At 37.4% G+C, this 25,983-nt stretch overlaps 1 protein-coding gene across 2 annotated transcripts in view; it reads left to right on the top strand.

The window, feature by feature from the left end:
- MAP3K15 (mitogen-activated protein kinase kinase kinase 15) overlaps positions 1-25,983 on the top strand; it is a gene marked incomplete at its 5' end in the record, with an annotated part of 79,299 nt that overhangs the window by 10,821 nt on the left and 42,495 nt on the right. The window contains 4 exons of one of the 2 annotated variants that reach the window (XM_083883083.1): positions 14,423-14,562; positions 17,850-17,873; positions 23,016-23,087; positions 25,602-25,795. In XM_083883083.1, the coding sequence (XP_083739209.1) occupies positions 14,423-14,562; positions 17,850-17,873; positions 23,016-23,087; positions 25,602-25,795 (430 nt within the window). The remainder of the gene's footprint in view (positions 1-14,422; positions 14,563-17,849; positions 17,874-23,015; positions 23,088-25,601; positions 25,796-25,983) is intronic. The other variant, XM_083883084.1, reaches the window with a different exon arrangement.

Here is a 25,983-nt window from a genome sequence, read left to right on the forward strand (position 1 = left end):
ACACCTTGCAGTACCTAAAGAGGGCTGCAAGAAAGCTGGAGAGGAACCATTTACAAAAGCTTGTAGATAGGCTGAGAGGGAATAGCTTTAAATTAAACCAGGGCAGGTTTACATTTGATATAAGGAAGAAATTCTTTACTGTGAGGATGGCAAGCCTGGCACAGGCTTCCCAAAGAAGCTGTAGGTTCCCCATCCCTGGAAATGTTCAGGGCCAGGCTGGATATGGGGCTTTGAGGAAGCTGGACTAGTGGAAGGTGTCTCTGCCCATGCCAGAGGGGTCGAAACTGGGTGATCTTTAAGGTTCTTTCTGACCTAAACCATTCCATGTTTTCGAGGTGACACATCCTGCTAAATGCTGGAGACCATGTTAAGAGGTTTGTTGTAAAATCACAATTTAATGTGATTAATTTTGTCTGAATGACCATTTTGAAGCACTAATATTCTGACTCTATAGAGATCTTAGGGAACAGGTCCCCTGTGATAACAGTCTGTGTTCATGCTTGATATTCTCTGTCTACATGCTGGAAGTGTGCTGTATTTATAGGATAGTTAAAGACTAAGTAGATAATGGCTATGACTCTAGAAAGATCAGATTCTACTAAAATTCTAGATTTTGTTGGTATCTACATAGTGTCTTGAAATAGATTTCTCTCATTTTTCATTGGAAGCTGCCCGTTTTTAAATTACAGCATTGAGTGGTATGTAAGGATTTTTTCAGTAGCACATGTAGTCTTTTAGACTGGCACGTAAAGCTTGTACTGTTTACAGGAAAGATAAAAATAGCAGAGTGAATCCACATCTGCCCAGCATCCGGAATATTCTATCAAGGAGTCTGTATCTGTATGTGAGTGCAAGTCTCTTGGCTTTATGTACACTTCATCTGCATTTGCACTTTGATAATACTGCCTTTCCTCAATTAACATTTTTTCTGTGCATAACTTACTGTGCTTTATGTGGGTTCTAAATGACACTATGTGAGTCCATCAACATAAAGAGGAAATCTATAATAGAGTCATGAGATGGGATATTTCAGTTTGGTACATAAAAATTCCCAGTGCTAGTGATGGAAATGTCTCTTGATAATTGTTTTTAAGAAACATATTTGGGAAAAAAATAAGAGATTCAGACTAAGAAAGTCTCACTTTTTAAATATGCTATATTTTTAAATAAAGAAAAGAAATAAAGGTCTTAGTTTAACTCAGACTTATGAGCTTTAGTGTACTGAAATATTTTTTCTATTTTAGTTCCTTGTATTTTTATTACTTTTCTTATTATTATATTTCTTTGATAAGAAGATAAAGATCAGCATAATTTTACTTCTCTTTTTTTTTAATATATGTTGTTGGCTGCTGTGTGACCTGTGGGAGATGTGCAGATTTAGCAGGTCTTTTTTTACATTCCCCAGCCAAGGTGTCCAACATTAAATGATGGTTTAGTTTGGCTAAGTGTCTGAAAGTTTGAAGCTTATCTAACCTCCTTGGCCTAAAAATTTATTTGACTGCAGCTGGGGAGAAAGGGACAGTGTTCCTTGTTGAATTTCATACTCTCTTTAATTCACTTAGGCCAGGTTATCCAGTTATGTAACCTTTTTTTTTCTGTACTTCATTCCCTTTGATTGCCTTTGATGACCCAGTGTAGGAAGTGCAGAGGTGCAGGCAAAGTTAAATAAAGTTCACCTTTCTCATTCCACACACCCACCCCCCTCCAATTACTGGCAAGGTTCAAATTAGCTTCAGGCCTGGGGTGTTTTTCCTGCTGCTCTCAGCTGGCTCCACTCTAGTGCACTGCAGTGGAAATGGTCTTGTGTGAGCCTTGGCACGCTGCTGGTGCAGCAGGCAAGTGTGAACCACCTGCTTTTAATTTACTCTGCTGTTTCTGTTCTTCTCTGATACTAAATAGGGCAGAAAAATGTCCTACAGAATTAGTAGGTTCTTTGGCTTGCAGAAAAAATATAGGAAACTGTTTTACCCTTAATGACTCGGCATAGTGAAAAGTATGTATGATGTGAGACAGTTGCTCGTTATGTCTGTCTAGCATCTGTATCAAAAATTTTAATACGCTGAGAGTACATAAACAGAGAAAATTATTGAACAGGTGTCCTCCTCAGATCATCTGTGACTGATAAGTGGTTTTTTAAGTGTTCTGAATACATAGATTTAAAGCAAGAAATTAGCAACTTCTGGAATCTTTGTTTGTCTAACATCTGTGAATTAAAAGGAAGAGACAAATGTGGATTATTTAAATACTTTTTGAGAAGTTTAAAATGCTGCTTCTTTATTGTTCATTTGCGTGTAAAGGTTAAATGAGAAATGGAAATACCTGTCTTTTTGAGGTATGAATCAGGCATACTGGCTGATCTGTAGAGGCTTAGCTGTTTTGCAGATGGAAGACTGCAGATGCTGAATCAGAGACTATTCAAGTTCTAGCTCGTACCAGGGTACAATAGGATGATAGAAGTGAATTGCTTAGGTAAAATATTAAGAACTTTTTTCTCTCTGAAGGCATTGGGTTTGTTACAAAGTACCTCTAAAATGAGGGCTCTGTTTTTCAAAGTCACCGTTTCTGTTTCAGTGGGATATTTTTTTTTTCCTTCTGAAACTCAGGATCTTAGTAACTGCATGGTCAGCAAGCCCATCTCTGAAATCCCAGTTTATGTGACTAGGCTAGCAGCACACAGCAGCTGTGGGGTAGGAAGAAGCAGGTATGGAATTCGGTTTCACAGGCAAGCGTTCAGCTGCTTAAGCCATGATAATGCCCTTTTTATTCCTGCAATGTTGTCAGCCCCTGTCATGGTGTCATTGCTTGACTCAGCAGCCACTGAGGCTGAGAGCTGCTCTGTTCCCCAGGTACCCCACAGTCACTGGTCTGCTCTGAGCTGTTCTCTTGGGGTAATCCCAGCAGGAAGCTAAACACCACACACTCACTCACTTCCTCACCAGTAGGGTTGGAGAGAGAACTGGAAGAGTAAAAGTGAAACAACTCATGGGTTGAGAAAAGGACAGTTTAATGTAAGGCAAAAGCTGCTGGTGTTGTGTTATTTGGCCCCAATGCCAGCTCAGGTTGGTCACTGCAGCATTTGCACTGCTTCTTGTAAGGCCTCTTCTCCAGTGGTTCCTACTATAAACAGTTTTTATGACATGCAGCTCAAATCGTGGCTGCAACCATGTAAAGGTGTATCTATTGAAATCTGTGCCCCTGCTCCCTTTGGACCAGACCAGAGGGTTTAAAATGGCAATGGAAGAAAAAGAAAAAGAAAATTACTCTCAGCCAAAACCAGCACAGCTGTGTTTAAAAAAGTTTATTAGAATGTTGAGATTCTTCAGTGTGTTTTAACAATTCTTAGGTAGCCAGTATCACTGTGTGTGATCTATCAGTCTATGATAGAGATTTCACAGTATATATAAAGCAGAAGGATTCTTTATCCTGAAACTTTTAGTGACTAATAGTTTTTGCTTTTTACACTGTACATGGTCAAGTGATTGATGTCAACCTGACATAGCATATTCCTTTAATTTGTCTTTTTTTGCCATTTTACTTATGATGGGTGCATGTTTATGGGGTTTAAATAACAGTAATTTTAAATGTAATTACTTTGTTTGGCACTCATTAAATATGATTATAATTCAGTGTGGATGATTATAAGAGGTGTGTACCATCTCAACCTAGAGTCTTTTTTACTACTTACAGAATTGGATTTTTTTGTTACAGATGCAAATGTCTTTTGTTATACTATATGTAAAAAGTGAGCTTTCCTGAAATTAAGTTTTTAACCTTTTTTTCTTTCAGTTCTTGGAAAGTTTAACAGTTTCTTAAAGTACTTTTCCAGGACAATAGTGTGAAGCTGGTAGCTGATACCACTCACAGGACTGATAAGCTACAGTGACAGAGCTTCTGTCTGCTGCTGTGCTAGCACTGAGTTAGCCAGAAATTGCCAAGTTAAATATAGGTTGAGTGATAAGGTGAGAACAGGACAAAGAGAGAGAGACTCAGGAACAGTGGATCATGTGAAAGAGGTGGGAGTTGCAGGCAGCCATAAGCATTCGTGCCTAAGCCATGAAACCACTGAAAAGGCTAAGATGCAAGCCATGAGATCTCTCTAGGTTCCTAAATTGGGAGCTTGAACAGTGTAATTTTACAAAAAAATGGTATAAATATTGATCTCTTCTGTGTGTCACAACTTTTATAATTCATTTATTACCAGTGTGTAGATCTTGGCAGGATCCATCTGATATGACTGTAGTTGTTAACTAAAGATCTGTGAACATGGTCCCAGAATGGGTAAATTTTTACAATCCTTCCTCAAGGAAGGGAGGCTGTGTAAAAGGGTCTGTGCTGTGTGAGTCCCACACACAGGGACCATGTGTGTGGACATTATCTTTTTGACTTTGATCTCTCACACTAATGTGAGTTAACTCCCTCAGACCTGAGGTTGTGTTGTTCCTGGGATCTCACAAGCTATGGTATGAAAGGAAAAAAATAAAATAGAAGGTAAAGTCTTTTACTAGCTTTTATATTAATGACTGTCTTGCAGGGAAATGTAATGCTTATGTTTGGCTTGAAGGTATTTTTGCTGAAAATTTAATTCCTCTATAAACTTCATCCATAGGCTGGGAGTTTATAGTCAATGCTTCAATGTAATTAAACAGGTTATATGAGTAAGAGAAAAGACCCTGGCCTGAGATAGTACATACAAAAAAACCTCTTAAAGAGCAGTCATGCCTACAGTTGTATAATACTGAGTGCCAAAACAAACAACATTGTAAACTCGGACTCACAAATGAACTCCCAATTTATGGAAAACTCAAGCAAGAGTTAGGTGTTTGAGAGATCTCTGGAAATCTGGGTGAGGGTTTGAGTTGTGACAGTCCTTCTTTTCTCACAGGTAGAGAGAATGTGAGTAAAGTACTGATGAGAAGGATTGATAGTCCTTCTCCTTTGGCCATTTTGTTGGGAATGTCCAGGGAAACATCTGCTGATGTAATTCTTGTAATTCTTGTACATCATCTGCTTGTAATTCTTGACTGAAACATCTTAATGGTTAATGAAATTCTTGAAAGCAGAGCTGTGAGACCCTGTGGAAGGGGCATCGTGGCACTGAACACCTTCAGTGTGGGTGTCTGCAGTTGCTTGGGCTCACGTCACAGGTTGTGGAGAGAAACAGGCACTTCTGGGCTGCAGTTCATCTGCTGAAGGCTTCTGACAGCTCAGAGGAATGGGACTCTGAAAGTGCTTTTCCTCCCTTGGCACTGGCAGTGAAGGCAGTGACAACAGGCTCATCTGAGACCAAACATCTCCCTTGTGACTCTGACCAGCTCACTGCTGATGACTTTGCTTTGGAACGAGCAGCATTTCATGAGGCTAAGAGGAGTTACTTCAGATAGCCTCACCCATCTGACAAATTTATGGTTGGTGCTTGAAAACACCAACTTAATTTGTCATGAGAGTATTTAACAGTGGCCAGAAAAATAAGATACAGTCTCAAAATGACTTGACTTGGCTTTAATTAAATCTCTTAAATAGAAAAACAAAACAAACAAACCCAACAACCTGATTGGCAGCAAAGATTGGCAAAGTTAAAAAGGACTGAAAGCAAAGCTTTATCATGGAAAATATTAAGCAATTTCTAAGCCCAGGCATGCACTGTTTACAGTGAATTATGTATTTCCTAACTTCTGCAATTCAATATTTCAAGAAGAGTTCTTTGAGGATTAGTTCTTTGTTTCCTTTTTTCCATAAACTACCAACTATAAAAAAAAAACAAACAAAAAATTCACAAATTATGCTGTCTTCTGAGAGAAGTTATTTTCTGGTGTTTCCAATCATACAATATTTTTCTTCTTCATACTTGTGCAAAAGCATTAAAAACACATTTTGAGCTTGGATGCCCTCTGTATTACATTAACGGCATTACTTTTCTTCCCGTGCCAGTTCTTGTGGGTGCTGATTGTATTCTGATTTGGCAGAGTCTGAAAGACTCTCCCTGAAGATCAGTTAGAAAAATAATAAGCATAGGCATGCTCTTGGCACAATCCTTGCTTTTCTTGATCAGTAGAATTACCATGTTTTTTTAATACAGTGTCTTGCCCTGTTTGAATCTTAGTTTTGCTATGAATTTAATTTATTTAAGAGTTATCTAAAATGTTTCTTAAAGCCTTTGCTGTCAAAGGTTTTTGGAAGAGTCCTTTCTTCCATTTAACAAAATAGTTCCTAATATGCAATTTCAGGGCAAAGAATTGAAAAGCTTCAGATGATGTATCTAATGAATAAGAAAATCCCAACGCATAAAAATAAATGAGAACTCAGGTTACAGATCAACTCCTGGCACCAGCAGTGTTGCTCACCTGCTCTTATTTGTTCTGTTCTTTTCTACTAAAGTTCATTTTCTTGGGTGATGTAATTTTTGGAACAGACATTTAGATATTAAGGAATATGTATTAATTATAAGTATGGCACAAATACTTTATCGTGATTTAGAAAAATTAGTTGTTTTAGATAGTTGTTTCTCCTGAGTTGCAATAAATGCCACTGAAGCATGAAAAATATGTTCTAATTCTATTTTTAGCGTTTGTTCCATGTACCAGAGGACAGATGAAAGATGCAGTATCTGTAAAGTAACACCACAGCATTAACATGATTACTGGCTGTAATGTTCAGGTCTGAATGTAACCTTATTGTGGAGTAGTTTGTATGACAGGGGGATTTTGTACAGAATTACAAGAGCCAGAGATGAGCATTGGCCCCTCAGTCTTGTCTGTTCTGTTGTATCGGATGGCTGTCTGATTTTCACAGTAACATTTCAGGGTTGATTCTTGCTGGATAAGAATTGCCAGTGAGTGTTATAATCTCATACATTGCTAAGGTAGCCTAAGACTAGCATTTCCAAATGTTGCCAAAGCTAGTGTTTGAAATCAAAAGGACAAAAGAAGGTGAGAACAATCAGGTGAGAACTGATCTCAAGAACAAGAAGTTTCTCTGTAGTTGTGACTGAACTAAATATTTAAAATAAATACGGGGTTTGTATTCTTTACCTACATTAAAATGCTGTCAGGCTCTGTCTGCATTGTGCTGTGCTGGTTGCATTCATCTCTAGTTTCACTCCAGCTACATGTGCCTCTGTTTTGGGTACACTGGATTATTCTGTTATCTGTTTCTTTGCACCTCACATTTCATCACCTGCAGCATGGCTGTCCAAGAAGTGCCCATCCCTGTGCCATATCAGGGCACTGGGCATTCTCCCAGGGTTTCACTGGAAGCTGCATGAGGCACTTCTGTTATCTATACATGAAAAAGAAGTGTTCCAGCTTTCTTACCTCCACTTGCAGACTGTAATCTTTCAGACTGTAAGCAGTAAAACTTTTCTTGCTAAGTTTTAGCCATCCTGGTAGTTAAAAACCTGCATTATTTCAGCTGTTTGCCCTGGGAGCAGAGAGGATTGAGTTTGAGTGTTCCAAATTTTTCATGTGCGTAGGAAGGAGGAGGTGCCTTGCTGGGCCACATGAAAGGACTTTGTAACATCACTCAAATGCTATGGTTAGAAACACATTTGGTTGTCAGCTGTTTGTCCTCCTCCTCTTCCTCCTCCTTTACATGGATGTGTCTGCTTTCCACACAAAGACCAGCTGGTCCACTTTGCTTAACACAGCTGTTCCCAGAATTGTCTCTGCAGGTGGGACATTGCCAGTGTTGATGTGTTGTGTGTTAAGTGGAGCAAAGCAATCATTTGAACTGCCACAGTTAGTAATCCTTCTGGATGGTGGAAAGGCTCATCTGAAAAATTAAAAAATTGTTTCGTTTCCTAGTAATAGCAGAGCTCAAGATTTGCCCAGTCCTTTCAAGGAAGTTATTTAACAGCAAGCTTTCTTTAGTCAAGAATGGTGCTGCTGCTCAACTAATACATAGTCCATCTTCAACATAGTTCAGCATAATTCATCTTCAGGCCTTGCTGTGTTTACATTCACTGAGCAGTGTGGTTTCACAGGGAAGGATGTGAAACTGGCTTCCAGAGCAAGATTTGACACACAGAAAGGAGGAAATGCAAAAGAAAGGTCTGACCTTCCTCTTTGTGGTTCTAAGAATACTGGCTTTTGTAATTGTCAGGCACTATGTGCTTGCCTTCCACTTTGCTTGGTGGGAGAAGACATGTTTTGTTGTGTGGTGGCTTTTCTCTTTAGTAAATCACTTTATAACATAAAACTTGTGGCAGATGCAATGTCACAACTAAGTCAAAGAAAAATAACAAGCTCAATCTGAAAACAAAGATTAGAGGTGTTGCTCTGTTTTTATAAAACAGCTCAAGTCTGAAATTGCCACTTTACAACAGTCCTTTTGTTTTCCTTAGCAAACAGACAAACCCTGGAAGAGCATCTTTCAGAATTTTTGCCACTTGATGCCCAGGTTTTCAGAATTCCTAAAACACTTAATAGATCCATTGGAGCTGTCAAAAGCAAGATATAACTAAGTTTAGATTTTGCTTCATTATATGGTCAGAGTGTGTATATGGATAATGTACTAGAACTGGAATTCTCTCTGTTATCTTCTGAAGATAACAATAATTTTAAATTGGTGAATTAAAATTTATTTGGCCAGTATTAAAGTTTTATTCTTTCTCCAATTTGTGGTTGGTGTCATTAATAAAACCTGGTAATCTCACCTTTTTTCAGTGCTTTCTGTATGTGAAAAGAAAGAAACCTTTTTTCCCACACTAATATGAGGATTCATACCTAATTTAATTCTTATTTTTCCTGTCCTTTGAATCACTTCCTTTTGCCTGTGAACTAAACACTTTGCCCTTTCCAAGGGAAGTGCCCTCCATGCATCAAGAAGTTTCAGATGTCCAGTGTGCATGCTTGTGTTTCCTTTTCTGAGATAGGCAGTAGTCTGGAATTTGTAGTCAAGGCTCCAGCCACTCCAGGACTCTCTTGTGAAAGTTGATTACAGCTTATGAAACAGTCTTCTTCTTAAAGGTGCTTTGTAAGCAATTTCTGAACTATTACAGTTAATTTTAATTTTAGTATTTATACAGAAGTGCAGCACTTAGTTTCAATCTACAAGAAGTGCAGTCTGAAATACATGAAGTTGTTTTTAAAATGCTGTTTAGTGTGATTATATACAAATCTATATCACAGGACAAATCATTATTGATTAGTTGGTTTTTATTTTTATTACCAATTCTGGCCCTATAGCAAACCAGTGATGTTGGCAAAGTTCATGCTTTAATATTTCAAACTTGAAAAGGTTGAATTGAAATACCAGAAATTGCTAATTTTAGCAAAAGAACTTTGTCTCTTGAGTCTTTCAGCTTATAAGGCAATTTCTGGGTTTAATTTGTTGCTTCAGATTGTAATTGGAACAATATTTTTTCTTAGAAAAGTAAGCAGATGTTTACAGGATACCATGATTATAAAACAGTAAGGGTCAAATGAAACTTGATTCATTATGAGACCCATAATATGATCAGAAATGTTGACAGTATTTTTACACTAACATTGCCTAGGATCTAATGGAGGGCACTGTCAGTTTTCTGGCATAACAAACTGCTGAAAAATCACCTCAACAATTCTATTTGTAGTTGCTACAAATGTGCTTTATTACCTTGAGATTCCCAGTTTCTGGGAGTAGGGGATGATTTAAAGTGGAGAGTGGTGTGCCTTTTGTTTTAGCTTAAGTGAAAGCTGCAAAGGGTTCCTGGTTTTCACATACACCAAGGTTTACCATAATTGTTTCCCTCTAAAAACTTTAGTATTGTCTTCTTTAAAGGGCTGTGCAGAAATCAAAGTTAATATGCATCCTGAAGTTAAGGATTTTTTATTTCCTTTTCTTTAGGAATATTGTTGTTGTTCTAAAGAAATTGACAGTTTTGTTCAGTGATTTTCAAGGAATTACATGTTTATTTACTTACTGACTATGATGCAAATAACCAATCAAGTAATACAAATGTAAAGGTTCATAATTTGCAGGGTGCTAGTGAATAGCAAAGGGGTGAGTTCTGCATTTTCCTCCAGTAAGATTTCTGTTATCACATTAAGTTTGGGAGTGTTTTTTGTCTGTTATATATAGAAAGGTTCCAGACACTGAAAAATAATGAATCCAAAATAATGGAGTAAGGTTCTTGCTCTGCACATGGATGAGGCTGGATGGAGGTGAGTCTTAGATTAGAAGTTGGAAGCAGTGCAGACTTTTTTTTACCTTTTACTTCTGTTGGGCCTCCTAGATTCTATTTAACTATCAGCATATTTCAGGCTATTTCTTCATTTTCTTCTGTTTATTACCTTTTAACTTACAGATACCCAAAGCTGATTTCAAATTGTTCTTTTGGTTTTGTTAACAATGCCATAAATCATAAAAAAGCCATATGAAGACTTGTGGTTTACTTAGATCATTAAATTATATGATATCTTCATGTGCATTTCAGATAGAGAAATAAGTCCTCTGGTCTTAACCTGTTTAATAATGTTTTTCATGTTGAATTATTTATTAGTTTCATACTCTCCTATTCTACCCCAGTTAATGATCTCTAATCTTCATTTCAGTTGTCACAGTTATTTTTCTCTTCTCTGTCTGCTCTCATAAGACACACTAGTGTTAAAATATGTAAACTGTAGTATAAGAAATGAATTACGTGCCATATGCTGCAACAATGCAGAGACCTAATCCAGACTGTATAAACAATAGTGCTGAATTACTTTAATGCACTACAAATACACACATACCATAATCATTTAACAGTAGAAACAAAAGCCTAGACAAATGAACTGCAATCACATAATAAATTGAGATCAGTTTTTGGGTTCATGACAAAAATGAACTATTTTCAGCATGAAAGTAGTTTCATGGGCAACTGCTAGAGAACAAAAAGAGTTGAAAATATATGCTATGCTTAAGAAGAAATTAGGGAGAACACATTTTTATGCTCTCTTGAACACAAGTTTCTACTGCAGAAAAGAAGCCATGAGTTTAAATGTTCTGTTCCAGAATAATTTGAAATTTGTCATATACAACATTAAGCACATCCCCACCCCTCCACTGCATCTGGTACATGAATTGTACAGATTTTCACTTGGAAGCCTTCTGTCTCTCCAGAGGGGCTGCACCTTTCCTTGCTCTTTCCTTCTGAGCATAGGAAACGCTCTCCTTTAGTCATTTAGACCTGTGTGAAATATTTCATTATCACATAAAATTTCTCATGTGTGATAAGATTTGATAAAAATGGCCATTGGCTTTTGCTTCACCCATGTCTGTAATGGAGGTTGAACCTAAATTTGTCAAGGGAAGTCCAGAAGTACATTTGGCTAATCAGGCTCTTTTGTTATGGAGGATGGGAGTTGAGAATGAACTCTGATTGACTTATGTTTCTATTCTATAAATCAAGATTTGCAAAGCACATGCTAGTGTTGAACTTGTTTCTTTTAATGTGTCTCTGGAAGTTTAAGGACATTCCTACCTCTCTTATCAGACATTCTAAATGCATGGTTGAAGTGCAGGGCCCCATGTCTTGTTTTTAAAGAACTGTAAATAAAGAATTTTAGTGTAAATCATGAGAAAAATATAAGGTAATTGAAACAGAAGTATTAGTGGTATCACATACTAGGTTTGTTCATTACATGACTCACAAAACTGCCTTACTCTGAGAAGAGAGATGTGCCCCTGAAAACAGCAGCTCTGGGGGGGGCGGTGCTTAGACCCAGCCATAAGCAATGCTGAGCTCTGCACTCTCAGCACCCCATGCATTGGGTGTGTCTCAGGGTTCTACTGCTTCCATAAGTGTTAACTGTTGGTCGAATTTTCTCCACCCAAATGTCCATTAATTTCATGGACCCTCTGTGCTCTTGCTGCATTTCACTAACACATTAGTAAAGCTGCTTTTTAAATAGATCTTTTTCCTCCCTGCTCAAAGACTGCTGATATTACTCCTGGAGGAGGGCTTGGAGAGCTGCAAAGAAATGCAGCTTCTCATGTCTGCTCTAGCCCACAGCCAGGAGCACTTTGGATGTTCTTCCTCTCTCTGCTGTCATTTACTTCTGTGTCATTCCTTGACTCCCATACTCAAACTGAATCCACTCAGTTATCTTCTTGGAGCTTTTTTTAAACTTGCATGCATATATTTGTGATACATCTTCATCTCTGCTACTCTTATTTTGTTTTGTTTTTGTTTTATCTTATTCACTCCTGTGTTTGTGAGGTGTGAATAGGCAAGGAAAACCTGTTCTGATAAATCTTTTTATAGTGTGTGAATAAATATCTAAGGGATGAATAGCTACTCTTTTAAATGGAGATGCTTACTTCTGTTCTTATGTCCATTTCATGTGGTTTTGAGCTCCATAGCTCCATTGCTATGGAGCAGGAATCAACTGAAGACAAAGTTCAGTTGTAGACCAGATGTGGCAATGAGCTGTGTATAGCCTTGTTTCAATGAACTCTGTTACAAATCATTGCTTATATTGTATTGTAAAATGCAATGTCTGTGCACTATGAGAATGCATTATCTGAATTATCTTACCAGGATGATGATTTTGATTTCACAGTACTCTGATTCCCCAAAAACACTCTTATGCAAGCACTAAAAACCATCCAAGGTCCTAATTTTTTTTCCTTAGGTGGTATTTGATTCTCAGTCTGCTTGTTAGTTCCCCTTAAATTTGTTCTATAGATAATTTATGTTTTCCAAAAGGATTTTGCAATATTGGGGTAATTTAGATTCTGTTGAGTTTGTGGAGCTGGGGTTTACTTCTTCAAGCTCTCTCAGTTTACATGACACTACAGTGTGCAATACACTAAGAATTTTTTCCATGCTGCAGACAGCTGGCTAAACATTAGAACTGGAAAGATCATCTGTAGATGGCGCAGGATTTGAGTTTTATATGAATAAGGGGATTTTCTTGTGCCATGACTTTGTGCTGGGGTTTTGTTTCTTTGCTTGGGGAGGGAGGTACATTTGGAATTTTTTTGTATGTTTTGTTGGGGTTTGGGATATTTTGAGGTGTGAGGTTTTTTATGTTTGGTTGGTTTTGCTCCTGAACACATCACTGTGTGTTGGTCTTAAAGCAGGTCTTCAGACTCAAAATGTTCCTTATGCTTGAACAGGAGTCTCATAGTAATCCAGGGACTGGCTGACCTCTGTGTGGTGTCAGAACAGGCTGATGGAATTCTACAGGAGCATATATTCATTGCAGGTTTTTCCAAGAAACCGCATACTTGTGATGTGTAACCTTGGTGCAGCCAAGGTTAGGTAACTGGCTGCTGCATCTGGGTCTCAGCCATCAGACCTGCTTTTAGATTTCTTGTTTACTAGTAGCTCACCCTTCTGTCTTTCCCCGTATGTACCAGGCACTGTCTGTTACCCCTTCAAAGATGTAGAATTCACTGCTGCTTTGAGTCTCTGGAATGTTTTGAACCTCAAACTCCCCTGTAGTTTCAATGCCAAGGCTCTATTCTTATGAATACTTTGGGTTTCAATTCATCCATCTACCCAAAGTGGTGAAACCAGACAGACACATATATATATATATCTTGGTTCTCCCAAGATATATAGATACAGACCTCTAAAAAGCTTTAAATCAAAATTTTCTTAGGAATATATAGAATATAAGGATCAAGAAATAAAAACTCAAAAAATAAAAACTTAAGTGTCCTCTTCTTCAGTTACCCCTTCTTCCTGCTTTGCTGTTTAGGTCTATATGAGAACAAAATGGTGAACTCAGAATCTTTTGTCTGTATCTCAGCTGTATGGGATATTTCTCTTTAGCTCTCTGTTTAGCTCATCTTGCACGGATGTAAATGTTTTTACTTGCATTTCTGACTTTTGTTTCTTACTGGAACACGAAGCAAGAGCAGTGGAAGTCTTGCTCTGGCTACTTTGATTGAATTCCCTCATTGCTGTGCCCCCCATCTTCAACATCTTGCCTGTAGCTTTTAAGAGTCAATTTTCAGAGTACTTTCTTTTTCTACTCTTTAGGAATTTACCATTCTTCAAACTTCAGCCTCTTAAAATAAACTCGGTCTCTCTCACAGTTTTCTCTGTTTTTCTAATTTACTTATTATTTTTAGAGGTTCCATCCTGAGTGTTTGAAGTTTGTGTCCTATGGGTATTCATGTGTTCAGGCTTCAGGGAGCAAGTGCAAAATTGCTTTTTCACTCAAGGTATTCCTGATGCTGTGATTTCAAAACCTAAAGCAGGATTGGTAAACTCAGCCTCCCAGTTAATGTAACACTATGATAATTTCATGAGTGGCTCTTATCTTTTATAAGAAGGGTAAAATTTACTTCTCTCATGAAAAAATGATCCTTGTTTGAAAATGTCGACTTTGTCTGTCCGATGTGTGTGTGTAATTTCAGGATTTGTTTTAAATCCCATGTAAGAATAAAATTTGGTTTAAGTTTATTATTTTTTAGCATTTTCTCTTCTTCTCCACTTCTCTCATTTCAGATGTTGCAGTTGTGGACATGAGTGATATTTCCAAGCAACCATCACTGTTCTACCACCTTGGCGTGCGTGAAAGCTTTGACATGGCCAATAATGTAATTCTTTACCATGACACTGATGCTGACACTGCTCAGTCTCTAAAAGTAAGGTTCTCGCTTCACAATCTGCTTCATTTCAGAAATATTTTTATATACCTGATCCTACAGATGTCTCTATTTTTCTGAAACTTACATTTAATGTAATTTCCTGATAGCCACATAATTAGATCCTGCTAAGAAAAAGCAACTATTAAGAAAACCAGTAATAATAGAATAAATAAATGCTTTTTTTGTAAGAAAGGATCCATAGTGTGGTACTGATTTTGCTTCAGGTAGTTAAACTTGGAATTGAGAGTGCAGGTCTGATTTTTTCCTTCCTTTCCCTCTTTTAATTAGAGTACACGTAACAAAAAGTTATAGCCTCTATAATAAAGACACTTGAACAAGGGCTGTATGCAGCCTGCTGCTATGCAAGCACTTCTGTCAGATGAGGTTTGTATTCCCTAAGTGCTGACTAGCTAAGACTACTAGAATCTCCTTTTTATTGCTGCTTGAAGATAGGAAAAGACATCCTCACCAAATCTTTCTATAGGGCTGTTGTTCATTTTTATGGTAGGATATTACATGCCATACACTTAAGTCCTGAAATTGCTGTTGTGGATGCAAGTCATATATTGTGGATGTTTCTGCCTTTCTCAGTGCAGGTTCTCTTTATTTTGCGTCACATTTAGGCTTTTGTCCTCTGTATCATCTATTGCTGCTCTTAATATCATCCATCTTCTTGCTACCCTTACTGAGAGAAGCATTGTTCATGCTTTGTTATTCTTTCCTTATTTTGAGTTATTGCCCCTTGCTACTTTGCTTTTTTTCCACACCATTAGTGTTCAAAAATCCATTTTGGAGTTCTCCAGCCTCTCTTGATCCTGTAAGAATGTTAAGTTTCCTTTTTCCCCAGAAAAGCTCTGTTCTGTCACAGTTTCTCATTCCCCTTCTCTGCTCTCAGTGTCATTGATTTTACTCTCATGTGTCTATAACCCATACTTCCCTTCTTCATGTGGTGGTCCACATACCCGTTCACATTCCATGTGGCCTGGAGTCCCAAAAACTCAAAGCTGGAGCCTGTCACACTTTTTGCTCAATGAGATTATTACTGGTATGTCCTCCTTTCCTCCACCTAATCAGGGAGCATGCATACAGCTTTGATCCACTACTGCTAATATATCTGGCTGCCATGAAATACTTCATTTTTATTTTTCTTTAACACATTTTTATATTTCTTTATGCTGCCACTCAGATGTTCTGATCAACTTGGTTCTCTCAAGGATGTGCCCAAGTCTGGGAAGAGAGGCTAGTTGTTTTCTATTTGTTGCTGCACAGTGAGATACTAGCTTTCATTTCTGTGCTTTGTGCCAAGCACATACTGAAGCCCCTGCTCCGTAACTGGAGTGTTGAAGGATCTCCAGGATTACATCCATCTGTGGTTGGATGTTCAGACTGATTGTTGCCTGAACTTGCAAGTCTCTGCACTGTCAGTTCTAAGCCTTTTTTCCTAGTAATATAAAGCTCAAGTCTAGGGACTAGGGAACTCCAGAATGTGGCTAGGTCACTTAAGGCTAGAAAACTATTATCTACCTTCACCTTTGTTCTTCTAGGAACTCTGTCAGTGGCACTGATATTACTCATCTCTCAGTTGTTTGCATAACCTCCTTGGCCTAAATAGGCCCATAGCATGTCTTAGACGGGATCATAAGACTTCAGTTCCTGGAACCAGCTAGGAGAGATCCTCTGAGTCAAATGGTTTAAGCTGGGCACTGAGACATAGTTCAGTCCTCCTGTTGTCATTGGTATCTCTTCAGCAATCGAGCCCCAGTTCACTGTTGGTTAGCATTCAAATATGCTAATACACCTTTCTAAGGAATACTTCAGAAGGTAGGCAGGTGGCATATTTCAGCAAAGAACAGTTCATGACATATTTCATGTTGTATGGTTTCAGAAGAGTTAATTCCTCCCTACTGAGAAATATATTTAACTGCAGTAGATAAGCCTCTATTGGAGATACTTGCTTAGCTAGGTTGACATTAATTTTCAGATATGTAATATTTCAGATGTCTAAGCCTTCCATCACTTTTGTTATGAAGTATTTTATTTGGCTTAAGGAGGCTAGGCTAATTAGAAATTCCATTTAGGTTTTAGTACCTTTTTGACCCTCTGATAATGTTTCTTTATTCTGAAGTTTATGCGTAATTTGGTCAGGATTTTTTCACTTCCATTCAGAATTGTATTACTTTACTTGGAGCTGGGTTGTTGTGCACACTCTTAAAAGTGATGCACAGCCTGAGTGTTACAAAGGCAGTATTGGTGCTACTGCTGTTACTTCTGCTGAAGATCTGTGGAGTTCTGGCAACCTGGCTTTATACAGTTTATCTCTTAGGAGTCATCCTGAAATTGTCCCAGGAGTTAGTTATCGCTTCAGTTTCACCATTCTTTCAAAACACCCTAGTTCTGAGGATATAAAAGTGTATGTAATCTGGATTTCAAGAGAATCATTTTAGAAAGCTAAACCTTTTAAATGTCCCCTGATATTTTCGCCTGTTGTTGAAGAAATGGGTGATGGGATGATCATTTCTGTGCAGTGATTGTTCAAGTGGGTTTCAAGCTGTCAGATACAAAGTTGCTCAAACAGAATCATCTCAGGTTGTCAGAGCACATTTATTTCAATTATATTGACAACCTTGATTAGAAGTCTATGTCTAATATTTGTAGTATGGCTTACCTGGTGACCTCCTTAGTTTGACCAAGCAGTGTTCATTCCCATCACCCAGGAAAAAAGAAGGTTACTTACCAACAGCTAGAGGTCTCTGAGGTCTGGTTTCCATGCCCATTAGTTTATCATCTGCTTCATTGTTTCAATATCTCTGCTTATATTTTGAGGTGAGAAGAATTAGGGTGTGGAAGGAATGTGTTGGTGTCTACCATTCTGGGTAAGGAAGCGGCTTAGGTATCTGAAGGAGACTTTCAGAGAGAAAAACCCTCCAACTTTCAATGCTTTTGGCCCACAAATGCTCAAGAGTGTGACTGCGTGTGCCCAATTTGAGAAACTCTAATTACTGCTAAGTACAGCCTTCTTTTTTTTCTGAATACTTCTTTAAGTAGGTTTCTTCACTGAATTGTTAATTTTTTCCTAACCTGACCTACTGAGACTCTTCTAGATGTTCTGTCTCTTTGCTAGGAAATTACTATGGTAGGAAATCTGGATTGTGCTGTGAACAGTACATCTGTGTGTATATATATATATATAAATATATGTATAGCAGTGATTGATTTTTATTGGAAATTATAATTCCCAGTAAAAACAAATAAACATTTCTATTATCTTTTTTTTCCCCCCACAGGATATGGTATCTCAGAAAAACACAGTAAGTATTAAATCCACATTCATTTTAAAACAAAAAATGAAGATGCTACATTTGAAGCAAGTGTAATACCAAAGCTGCCAAGCATACATATGCTCCATATGATTAAAGGCAGTTGTTTTACCTGTCTATAATTCAAACTTTTGGAAAGCTTGAAGAACTCAAAAGTAACACTAGATTTTAAAGTTACTTTTCCTTACCAATTCCTTTCTAAGTTGTAGAAAAGTGCTAGTAGATATAAATTTTATTTGTAGATTGACAGATCCAAATATAAACTCAGAAATTCAAAGTCTTTTTTCCCTCTACCTCTGTCATCCATTTGAGCAAATGTAGATGTTTGTGATGCCTTAATGGGGTTTACTTTTGTATCTCAAACAGCTTTGGCTTCTGTATACCTCTTAACTTACAAATTCACAGATTTACTTAGAAATTCTTATTTCTTAGAAAAGCTTATTTCCCAAAGTAAAAATATTCTTACACTTAATGCAAGTAAAGCCAAACAAATAAGTTTGAAACAATATAAAATGTAGGAGTTATTAAGGCTTTTTGAAATATCCCATGATATCTTATATAGTTGCATATTTTGCCATAGTTCACACCATGTCAGTGGTTATTTTCATTGAATCCTCCACACTGTTAGTTTGAGGTTGACTGAATTTACAAACCTCTTACACCTCCATATATCCTTTCTGTTTCCTCCCATTCACCATATACTTTTATGTTCTTCTAGACAGTATTGAGCAGGATTAAAAAAAGAAAGTGGTCTTAGAGTTTGATAGTAATTTTAAAGAGAACTAGAAGAAAAAATGTGTTAGTAACAGCAGTTTATTTTGAGCTGCTGTTTTGACTTGGCCACAGTGCTCCACACAGGCTAAAGATAGATCAGGTTTAGCACATGTAAATGCAGGTCATCCTTCCTGGCTGTCTCTTTGGATCTTTGAACCTGTTTGACCTGTGTGGTGGGAACTGCATTTACTGCTCTGTGGCTCTGTGGAAGGGGGACTCAGAATGTGGCAGATTTGCTTGTGAATGCTACTATCAATCAGGTAGTGGGTGACCAAAATTTCAGGAGCATGTGTTCTCCCTTCCAGAGCAAGAGGGAGAATTGTGAATGAGCCATTTGGTGGTAATATCAGGAATGGAGTAAATGACAAAGGGGAAAGTGGCAAGTTCAATCTGGTGCAATCAGATTAGCAGCCTACAGTCTTGTCTTTTGGCAGATTCTTTCTCCAGAAAGGAGAGGAGAGGACAAAACTGAATCACAGAATATGCTGAGTTGGAAGGGACCCACCAGGAACATTTCAGTCCAACTCCTGGCCTTGCACAGGACATCTCTAAGTCACACCATGTGTTGAGAACACGGTCCAAACACTTCTTGAATTCCATTAGGCTGTTGCTGTGAGCACTTCTCTGGGGTATCTGTTCCAGTCCCCAACCACCCTGTGGGTGAAAAACTTTTCCCTGATATCCAACCTAAACCTCCTCTGACTCACTTTCATGCCTTTGTTTCTAGTGACATGGTTTCTATGGTAGGGTCTGATATTGGACCTGTAAACAGCTTGTGATGAGCAGGAGGGGCAGAGAGACATCCCTAGGCTAGGATCCTGATTCCTCCTTTAAAAAGGAAGGATTGTCTAACCCACTTTCTTCAAGTGCTAAAATTAAGAAAAAAAAGTGTGAATAAAATACAGTGAGGTAAAAAATGAATTACTTTAAATACCAAGTATGGATTCTTGACTTCTTTGTATTATTTGCAGTTGTTCATGCCTTCTTTTATTAGATAAGAGTGCTCCCATTTATCAGATAAATGTGCTCCCATTTCATTCTTTTATCAGTATTTTTTATTCAGAAATTAGAAAAAACTCACAAGCAAGCTAAATAATTCATAGGATAAATCTATGATTTTTGAAGTCAAAGTTGATTTCAGATAGACAATTGCCTTCCCCTTCTTTCAAATACAGTGAGTTGTGACAAGAGGTTTGCAGTTTACCACTGATTCAGTATGGTGCCACTGCTTCATTGCTTGGTTAAATATTTTACAACTGTATGGGCAATGTCTTGTTTTAAGGGAGTTGCTAATCAGGGTTGCTGTGCTTCTTAAGTAGGTACATAGTTGGCATGAATTTATTGTGTCTAGTCAAATATATAGTTACATAACCATTTCAGTTTAATTGCTGAAATGTTTAATGCTATAGTTAATTCCCCTGTAGTAGAGCTTTGTGTTTTCCTTTCACTTCTCCTGAGTGAAAAATGTGGGTATGCCTCTTCCGTAACTGTGGAATAGCAGAACTTAAATACACTTTTTGTCAGGGGCTTGGAGGCATGGTAGAAAGAGGATAGACATGTCCTAAGCCTTCCTCCAGCCCAGTGGTAGCCACAGGAATATCATTGCTGGAGAAATCCTCTCCATGTTTTACAGGCTCTGTGTCCATGCATCTGCAGGGTATGTAAGGAAAGGGGAACAACTCAGACTGTTGCCAGGAAAAGCACATCTTTGTTCCAGCAGCGAGAGTGAAGCTTTCTGGACTGGATGCTGTAGTTTAGTTTTTTCTGAGGTTTCCCTGCCCTCATCTTTCTTATTTATCCTACAAATCTCATCTCATCTACAAAGGTGCAGAAAAATCCTAGCATAGAACAGATGTAGAGCCATGTTGAAGTTGCAGAGAAGGTGAATGTCTAGTGTGTCATTGGGGTGATTTGATTTGTGTGTCACAAGAAAGCCTTGAAGAGAATGGCTGTTTTCCTTGTAGAGAAAACATTATTCTAATTCAGCCTTGAGGACGAGGCAAGAGCAAGGAAACTGGAATGAAGCTGAAAATAATGCAGAGAAAAAAAAGTCAGCAATTCAACTGAGGGTTGGCCTGAGTATAGCTGATCTAACAGTGAAAATTACACAGCAGCAAGTTGCAGTGGTGTAAGCCTGAGAGATTTAATAGCTTACTGTCTGAAAAAAGCATGTGAGTAGGAGAACTTCCTTCCTTCCTTCCACCATCCAGGAATGCTGTTTTCACAGATAAGATGGAGGAATGTGATTCAGTTTTGACTTTCCCAAACAAGCAGTTAGAATTCTGTATTGATAATTTATTGCATACTTGGATGCGAAAGGAAAGAAATTTTGGCTATGGGAGTTCAGTTCCCAAGGAAGAATTGCTCTGGCATGAAATTCAAGGTCAAGTTTCTGTGTACCATCAGTTAGATTTCCTTCTGCAGAGCTCCTCTGAGCTTTAAGGACATTTCTGTTAGTTTTAATAAAGATTGCATAGCTTCCTACTTTCTGTCAAAATTATTTTTAATAAAATAAATGGTAAATATGCAGTCTTGTAGAACAGGTGCTATACTGGAAAAATGGACTGAAGGGCAGAGGAAAGAAAATTACCTATGGAAAATGCCTTTAGATGTCAGATAAAGATCTGTTTACTGGAGAAATAAAATTTCAAGGATTTTCAAAAGCAAAAAATGCTTAAAAAATAATCTTTCCTCAAACCAATGTAATAGACAAAATCCATTGGGTATTTTTTCTATTTTAATTTTTTGATTCAAATTTTTTTTGCTATCCTTGTTTTTTGGGTTTTTGTTTTTGTTTTTGGTGTTTTTTTTTTTAAGGAAGGAAATTTCATATGCTGTTACAGGGTCTTAAGAAATTATGAATAAAAAAAGTTCAAGATTGAAGAAAAGTGAACAAGGGGCTTTAGAAAACTGCTGGAGTCAGGAAGCAAAATGTGCAGTCCTTTCTGCAATAGCTCTAGGATTGGTTGCACATAGATTAGGATGCATACTTTGATCCATCCATTTGTTTGAATGAGGTATTGAAAAAACAAACCAGAACTTTCCACTATGGAAAAATTACTATACCAAGGACAAAACATAAGGAGAAAGACTAGTTAGTTGTTCTTTAGTTTATAATATGCCTGGAGAATTTTTAATAACCCTGTTAATTGCATTCAGGGAAGGTATTTAAAGGAAAGTAGGCTGGCTATTAAACCAAAGGTTTATTATCATCGTATACATAGGCCTGTGGGCCTGATGAAGTATTTTTAGAGATTTAAATGGTTATTTTTCATGAAATCGTGTAGCAGCTCTTACAGTAAGCAGTGAATAATGTCTGGGCTATGGAGGAGTCATTAGCAAAAATTCTTGATTTAAAGGGAACTGGATTGCAATTTATCCTTGCCACAAGGAATTTTTATGTTGAAAAATCATTTTTTTTATTGTAATTGGCAGAAAATTTCTTCAGAGGTTTCAGTAGCTGTATAAATTAGACAGTATATACTGTTTCAAGGCAATGAACATTTAGGAAAACTAAATAGAAAGATTTTGGCACTTGGACTCATATTCTCCACTTAAGTAGCCCCAGTGGAATGAAACGAGAGCCAAGACTCTGAAGTATGATTACATTATATGAACTTAATAATCCAAAGAAGTATTTATTGTGGAGTAGCTTTCCATTTTTTATTTTGATTATTTTTACAATGTATAAAAGTTTATATGATGATAAAAGTTTTTATATGATAAAAGTTGATATGGTCTTCTAATGATATATTTCTAAAAAGGCCTGAGGTAGCAAAAGTGTCAAAAGAGACATTGTGAAAGGGCACAGAATGAAAGAGCGGGAACATCATAAATTCAGTAATTTTTCTTTTTGGGTGGAAAATAGTACAAAGGCAATGTGTAACCGAGTAAATGCTACTTTTAATGCTTTTAATAATGAAATATGCCACTGTTACTTTAGATAGTGAAAATTAAGGCTTTTAAAATTTTTGTATGGAAGTTAGGTTTTATGGAAATATTACCATCTCAAGCAATATGTAGTGGTTGGATTATTGTTAGCTAATCAGATGATGAATCTGACAGGTTCCTAAAGATAAGACCTGAAAACATCTTAATGATGACACAAGGAGATATATAGACATATAAATCATTTAAATAAGAGAAATCCAAAGGATAAGATAGATAAGAGAAATGCCAAAGTATTGAACTGTTTTCTTTGCCTTGTAAATATAGTCTCGTTTTAAGTATTTATATTCATTTTCTATTGTTTCTTTCTTTAATTATTTCTTTATTCATGTGTCATGTGTGTCTTTTTGATTCTTACGGTGTTTTGTGGTGGTGTTTTCCTCTTTGTTGTTTTATTTCAATTTGGAGTAGGTTGCCAACCTCAAAGCTTTTCTTCGTGTTCAAGTACCTCCTGAATACCACAGTGGTAGTCTAATAGGCAAAGTATGTATCACTTTAAATCTGCCTTCTGTTGAATAGATTCAAAATTCTTTCACTGTGTTTCTAGACATGTAAAAACGAATAAGGATGATTTAAGAATAGAGCTTGGCAAGGTCTTTCCTTTAAGATGATTGGAGTACTTGCTTCTTACAAGCTTCTTACAAGCTAGATCCCAGAAATTTAAAGTGTTTGTCTTGTGATAATCTCTCTTCACAGTCTTTACACAACAAATACTGCATTTGTTCAACTTTGGAAGAGGAAGTATTTTTTAAAATTTTATAATATCTTAGTCACTCTAGTGGCTTGACCCTGGCTGGATTTCAGGCACCCACCAGAGCCACTCTCTCACTCCTCTCTGCAGCCAGATAGGAGAGAAAATGTAACAAAGGGTTCATGAGTCAAAGAATGGGAGAGATCACTCACCAAATACCATTATGGGGAAAACAGGCTTGAATTAGAGATACTAATTGGATTTATTAGTATCAAAATTAGAGTGGGATAATAAGAAGTAAAATAAGACTTTAAAAACACTATACCCCCACCCCTCTCTCCTTCCAAGCTCTACTCCCTATCACAGCAATGCAGAGAGACAGGGAGTGGGATTATGGCCAGTGGATCACGGGTTGTATGTCCCACTGCTCAGGGAGAGGAGTCATTTCCCTACTCCACTGTGGGGTCCCTCCCACAGGAAATCGTTCTCCATGAGCTACACAAATGTGAGTCCATCCCTCAAGTAACAGTTCTCCACAAACTGCTGAAACATGGGTGGTTCTTCCATGGGGTGCAGTCCTTCAGGCACAACCTGCTCCAGCATGAGTCCCTCTTATAATCTATTATGTGTAAATATTGGACGGAAGAAGCTAGAAGGTAAGAGGGTTTAATTGCATAGATTTCACTATGCAAAAGGAGACCAGAAATCCAAGTCAAATAGATGATATGTTGGTTGGATAACAATACAATATTTGAGGATAAGATTAATACAGTATTTCACATGTGTAATTAATTTTTTCTGAAAATTTCATTGCTTTTTCAATAGATAACTGCAGCTCTTTGCATCTTGAGATACATCACCCTTTCAGATTGGATGGGATTTTTTCATTGCAGGAAGAGCTAATTTGCTGTTACAGATTTAAGAATAGAGTTTATAGACAAGCATCTTTTGTGTTGCAATGAACTTACTGTTTATTTGAATAAACCTGAGGAAAAATTGTGCTGCCATATTGGTGGCTCAGGTTGCAGTTTTTCTGAGGTTTTTTTGAGAAGCAAAGATAACAATCCAACAGATAATTATATTGTTGCAGGAGGGATAATGTAACTTAGAGTTTGTAAGGAAAGAATATGACTCGATCTTTATCTGTTAGAAATAATTTAGAATTCTAAATCCTCACTCAGATTAGCAACAAGATATACTAATACATGTTTTTTTTATCTGTAGTTTTAGTAACTGCATGCCCTACATTTTTAACTTCCAGTTTACTAATACATTCAAAAGTGTGCCATCTTCATATCTATTGTTTTCATCATCTCAGCATTCTCCCATTGTTCAAGGTGACTATGAATGGCTATGGCTTTTCTACATGCTTTGATCCTGGCAGGTGTATCCTGTTGACCTATGCCTTTGACATCAACATTGCCAATGCATTTTTCCTCCCTAATTTGCCCTAAACCAGAACAGCCTCAGTGCTTCCATCTAGTTACTCTCAAATATAAAGTTCACCTTCCTTTTAAGCAGCAGGGGATTGTCATAGCTCAAATGGGATACAGGTACTTCTCCCAGCTATGGAAGCCTTCACAGTGGTCTGATTTCTGGGATCCTGCTCAGGGGCTGAAAACTCTGAACTTGCTGGTTTGGGGCTCTGAAGGGCATTTTTTGTGTCCTCACCCATTTCAGCACCTTGATTGTATTTACACAGTTTATGTGGCATACTAAGTTTTTTTGGGTTTTTTTTCTAGAATTTCATGTTACAAGTCCTACATCTTTTACAAAAAATCTCAAAATTTTGGGGTTTGAGTGGTTAGATTTTTGATGGTAGCAGGCAGTGGACATTTCATAGGCTCCTCTGGATTAAACATCTCTATAAAATCCTTCCAGTGTCTGTGTTTCTGTATTTCACTCATTGTGGGGAGCTCTGCATCAAATATTTCCTAGCACAAGGTGAGCTTAGAGGATGCAAGTACATCTCTGAAGCCAAAAATTTGGGAACAGAACATTAGCTGGTAACTGTCAGACCCTACTAGGATCCATGCATTACATTAAAAGGAAATATTGAACAGTTTTGTTGTATTGTCACTTAACAGACCTGGACCCTTATTCATAAGATTTGTTAATATTTGTAACTTATCCACACAAATTTCCTTGAATTTAATGCTTGCAAATCTTGTGTTAAACAATGCAGTAACACTTCCTACGTATCAGCACTACTCCAGCTGTTTTTTCTGTCAGCAAAAGATTCTGTGCATACACAAGTATGTTTCCACTTTCATTTGTTTTCTAAACTCTGCCTATTTTTATTTTAGGCTTCGAGTGGCAATTATTATTTTATTCCATACATTGTCACACCTTGTGCTGACTATTTCTGCTGTGAAAGTGATGCCCAGCGAAGAGCCTCTGAGTACATGCAGCCCAGCTGGGACAATATCCTGGGGCCATTTTGTGTCCCACTGGTGGACAAGTTTCTCAGCCTTCTCAAGGATGTCCATGTTACATCATGGTAATGTTACAACACATATAGTTCCAAAACCTTTGATAGTCTCTTTTTGATGTTACGAAAAAAAGAAGATGCAGAATTTCTAGTAGCATTAATTTAAGTTTTTACTTTTCACTGCACTTAATATAGTGTTAAAAGAAGCTGCCAATGTTACTGCTTTTTTTGTATTCCTGGCCTGCAGTTGCCGCAGT

Source organism: Zosterops lateralis (assembly GCF_965231275.1).
Source record: "Zosterops lateralis genome assembly, chromosome: 2".
NCBI classification, from domain to species: Eukaryota; Metazoa; Chordata; class Aves; order Passeriformes; family Zosteropidae; genus Zosterops; species Zosterops lateralis.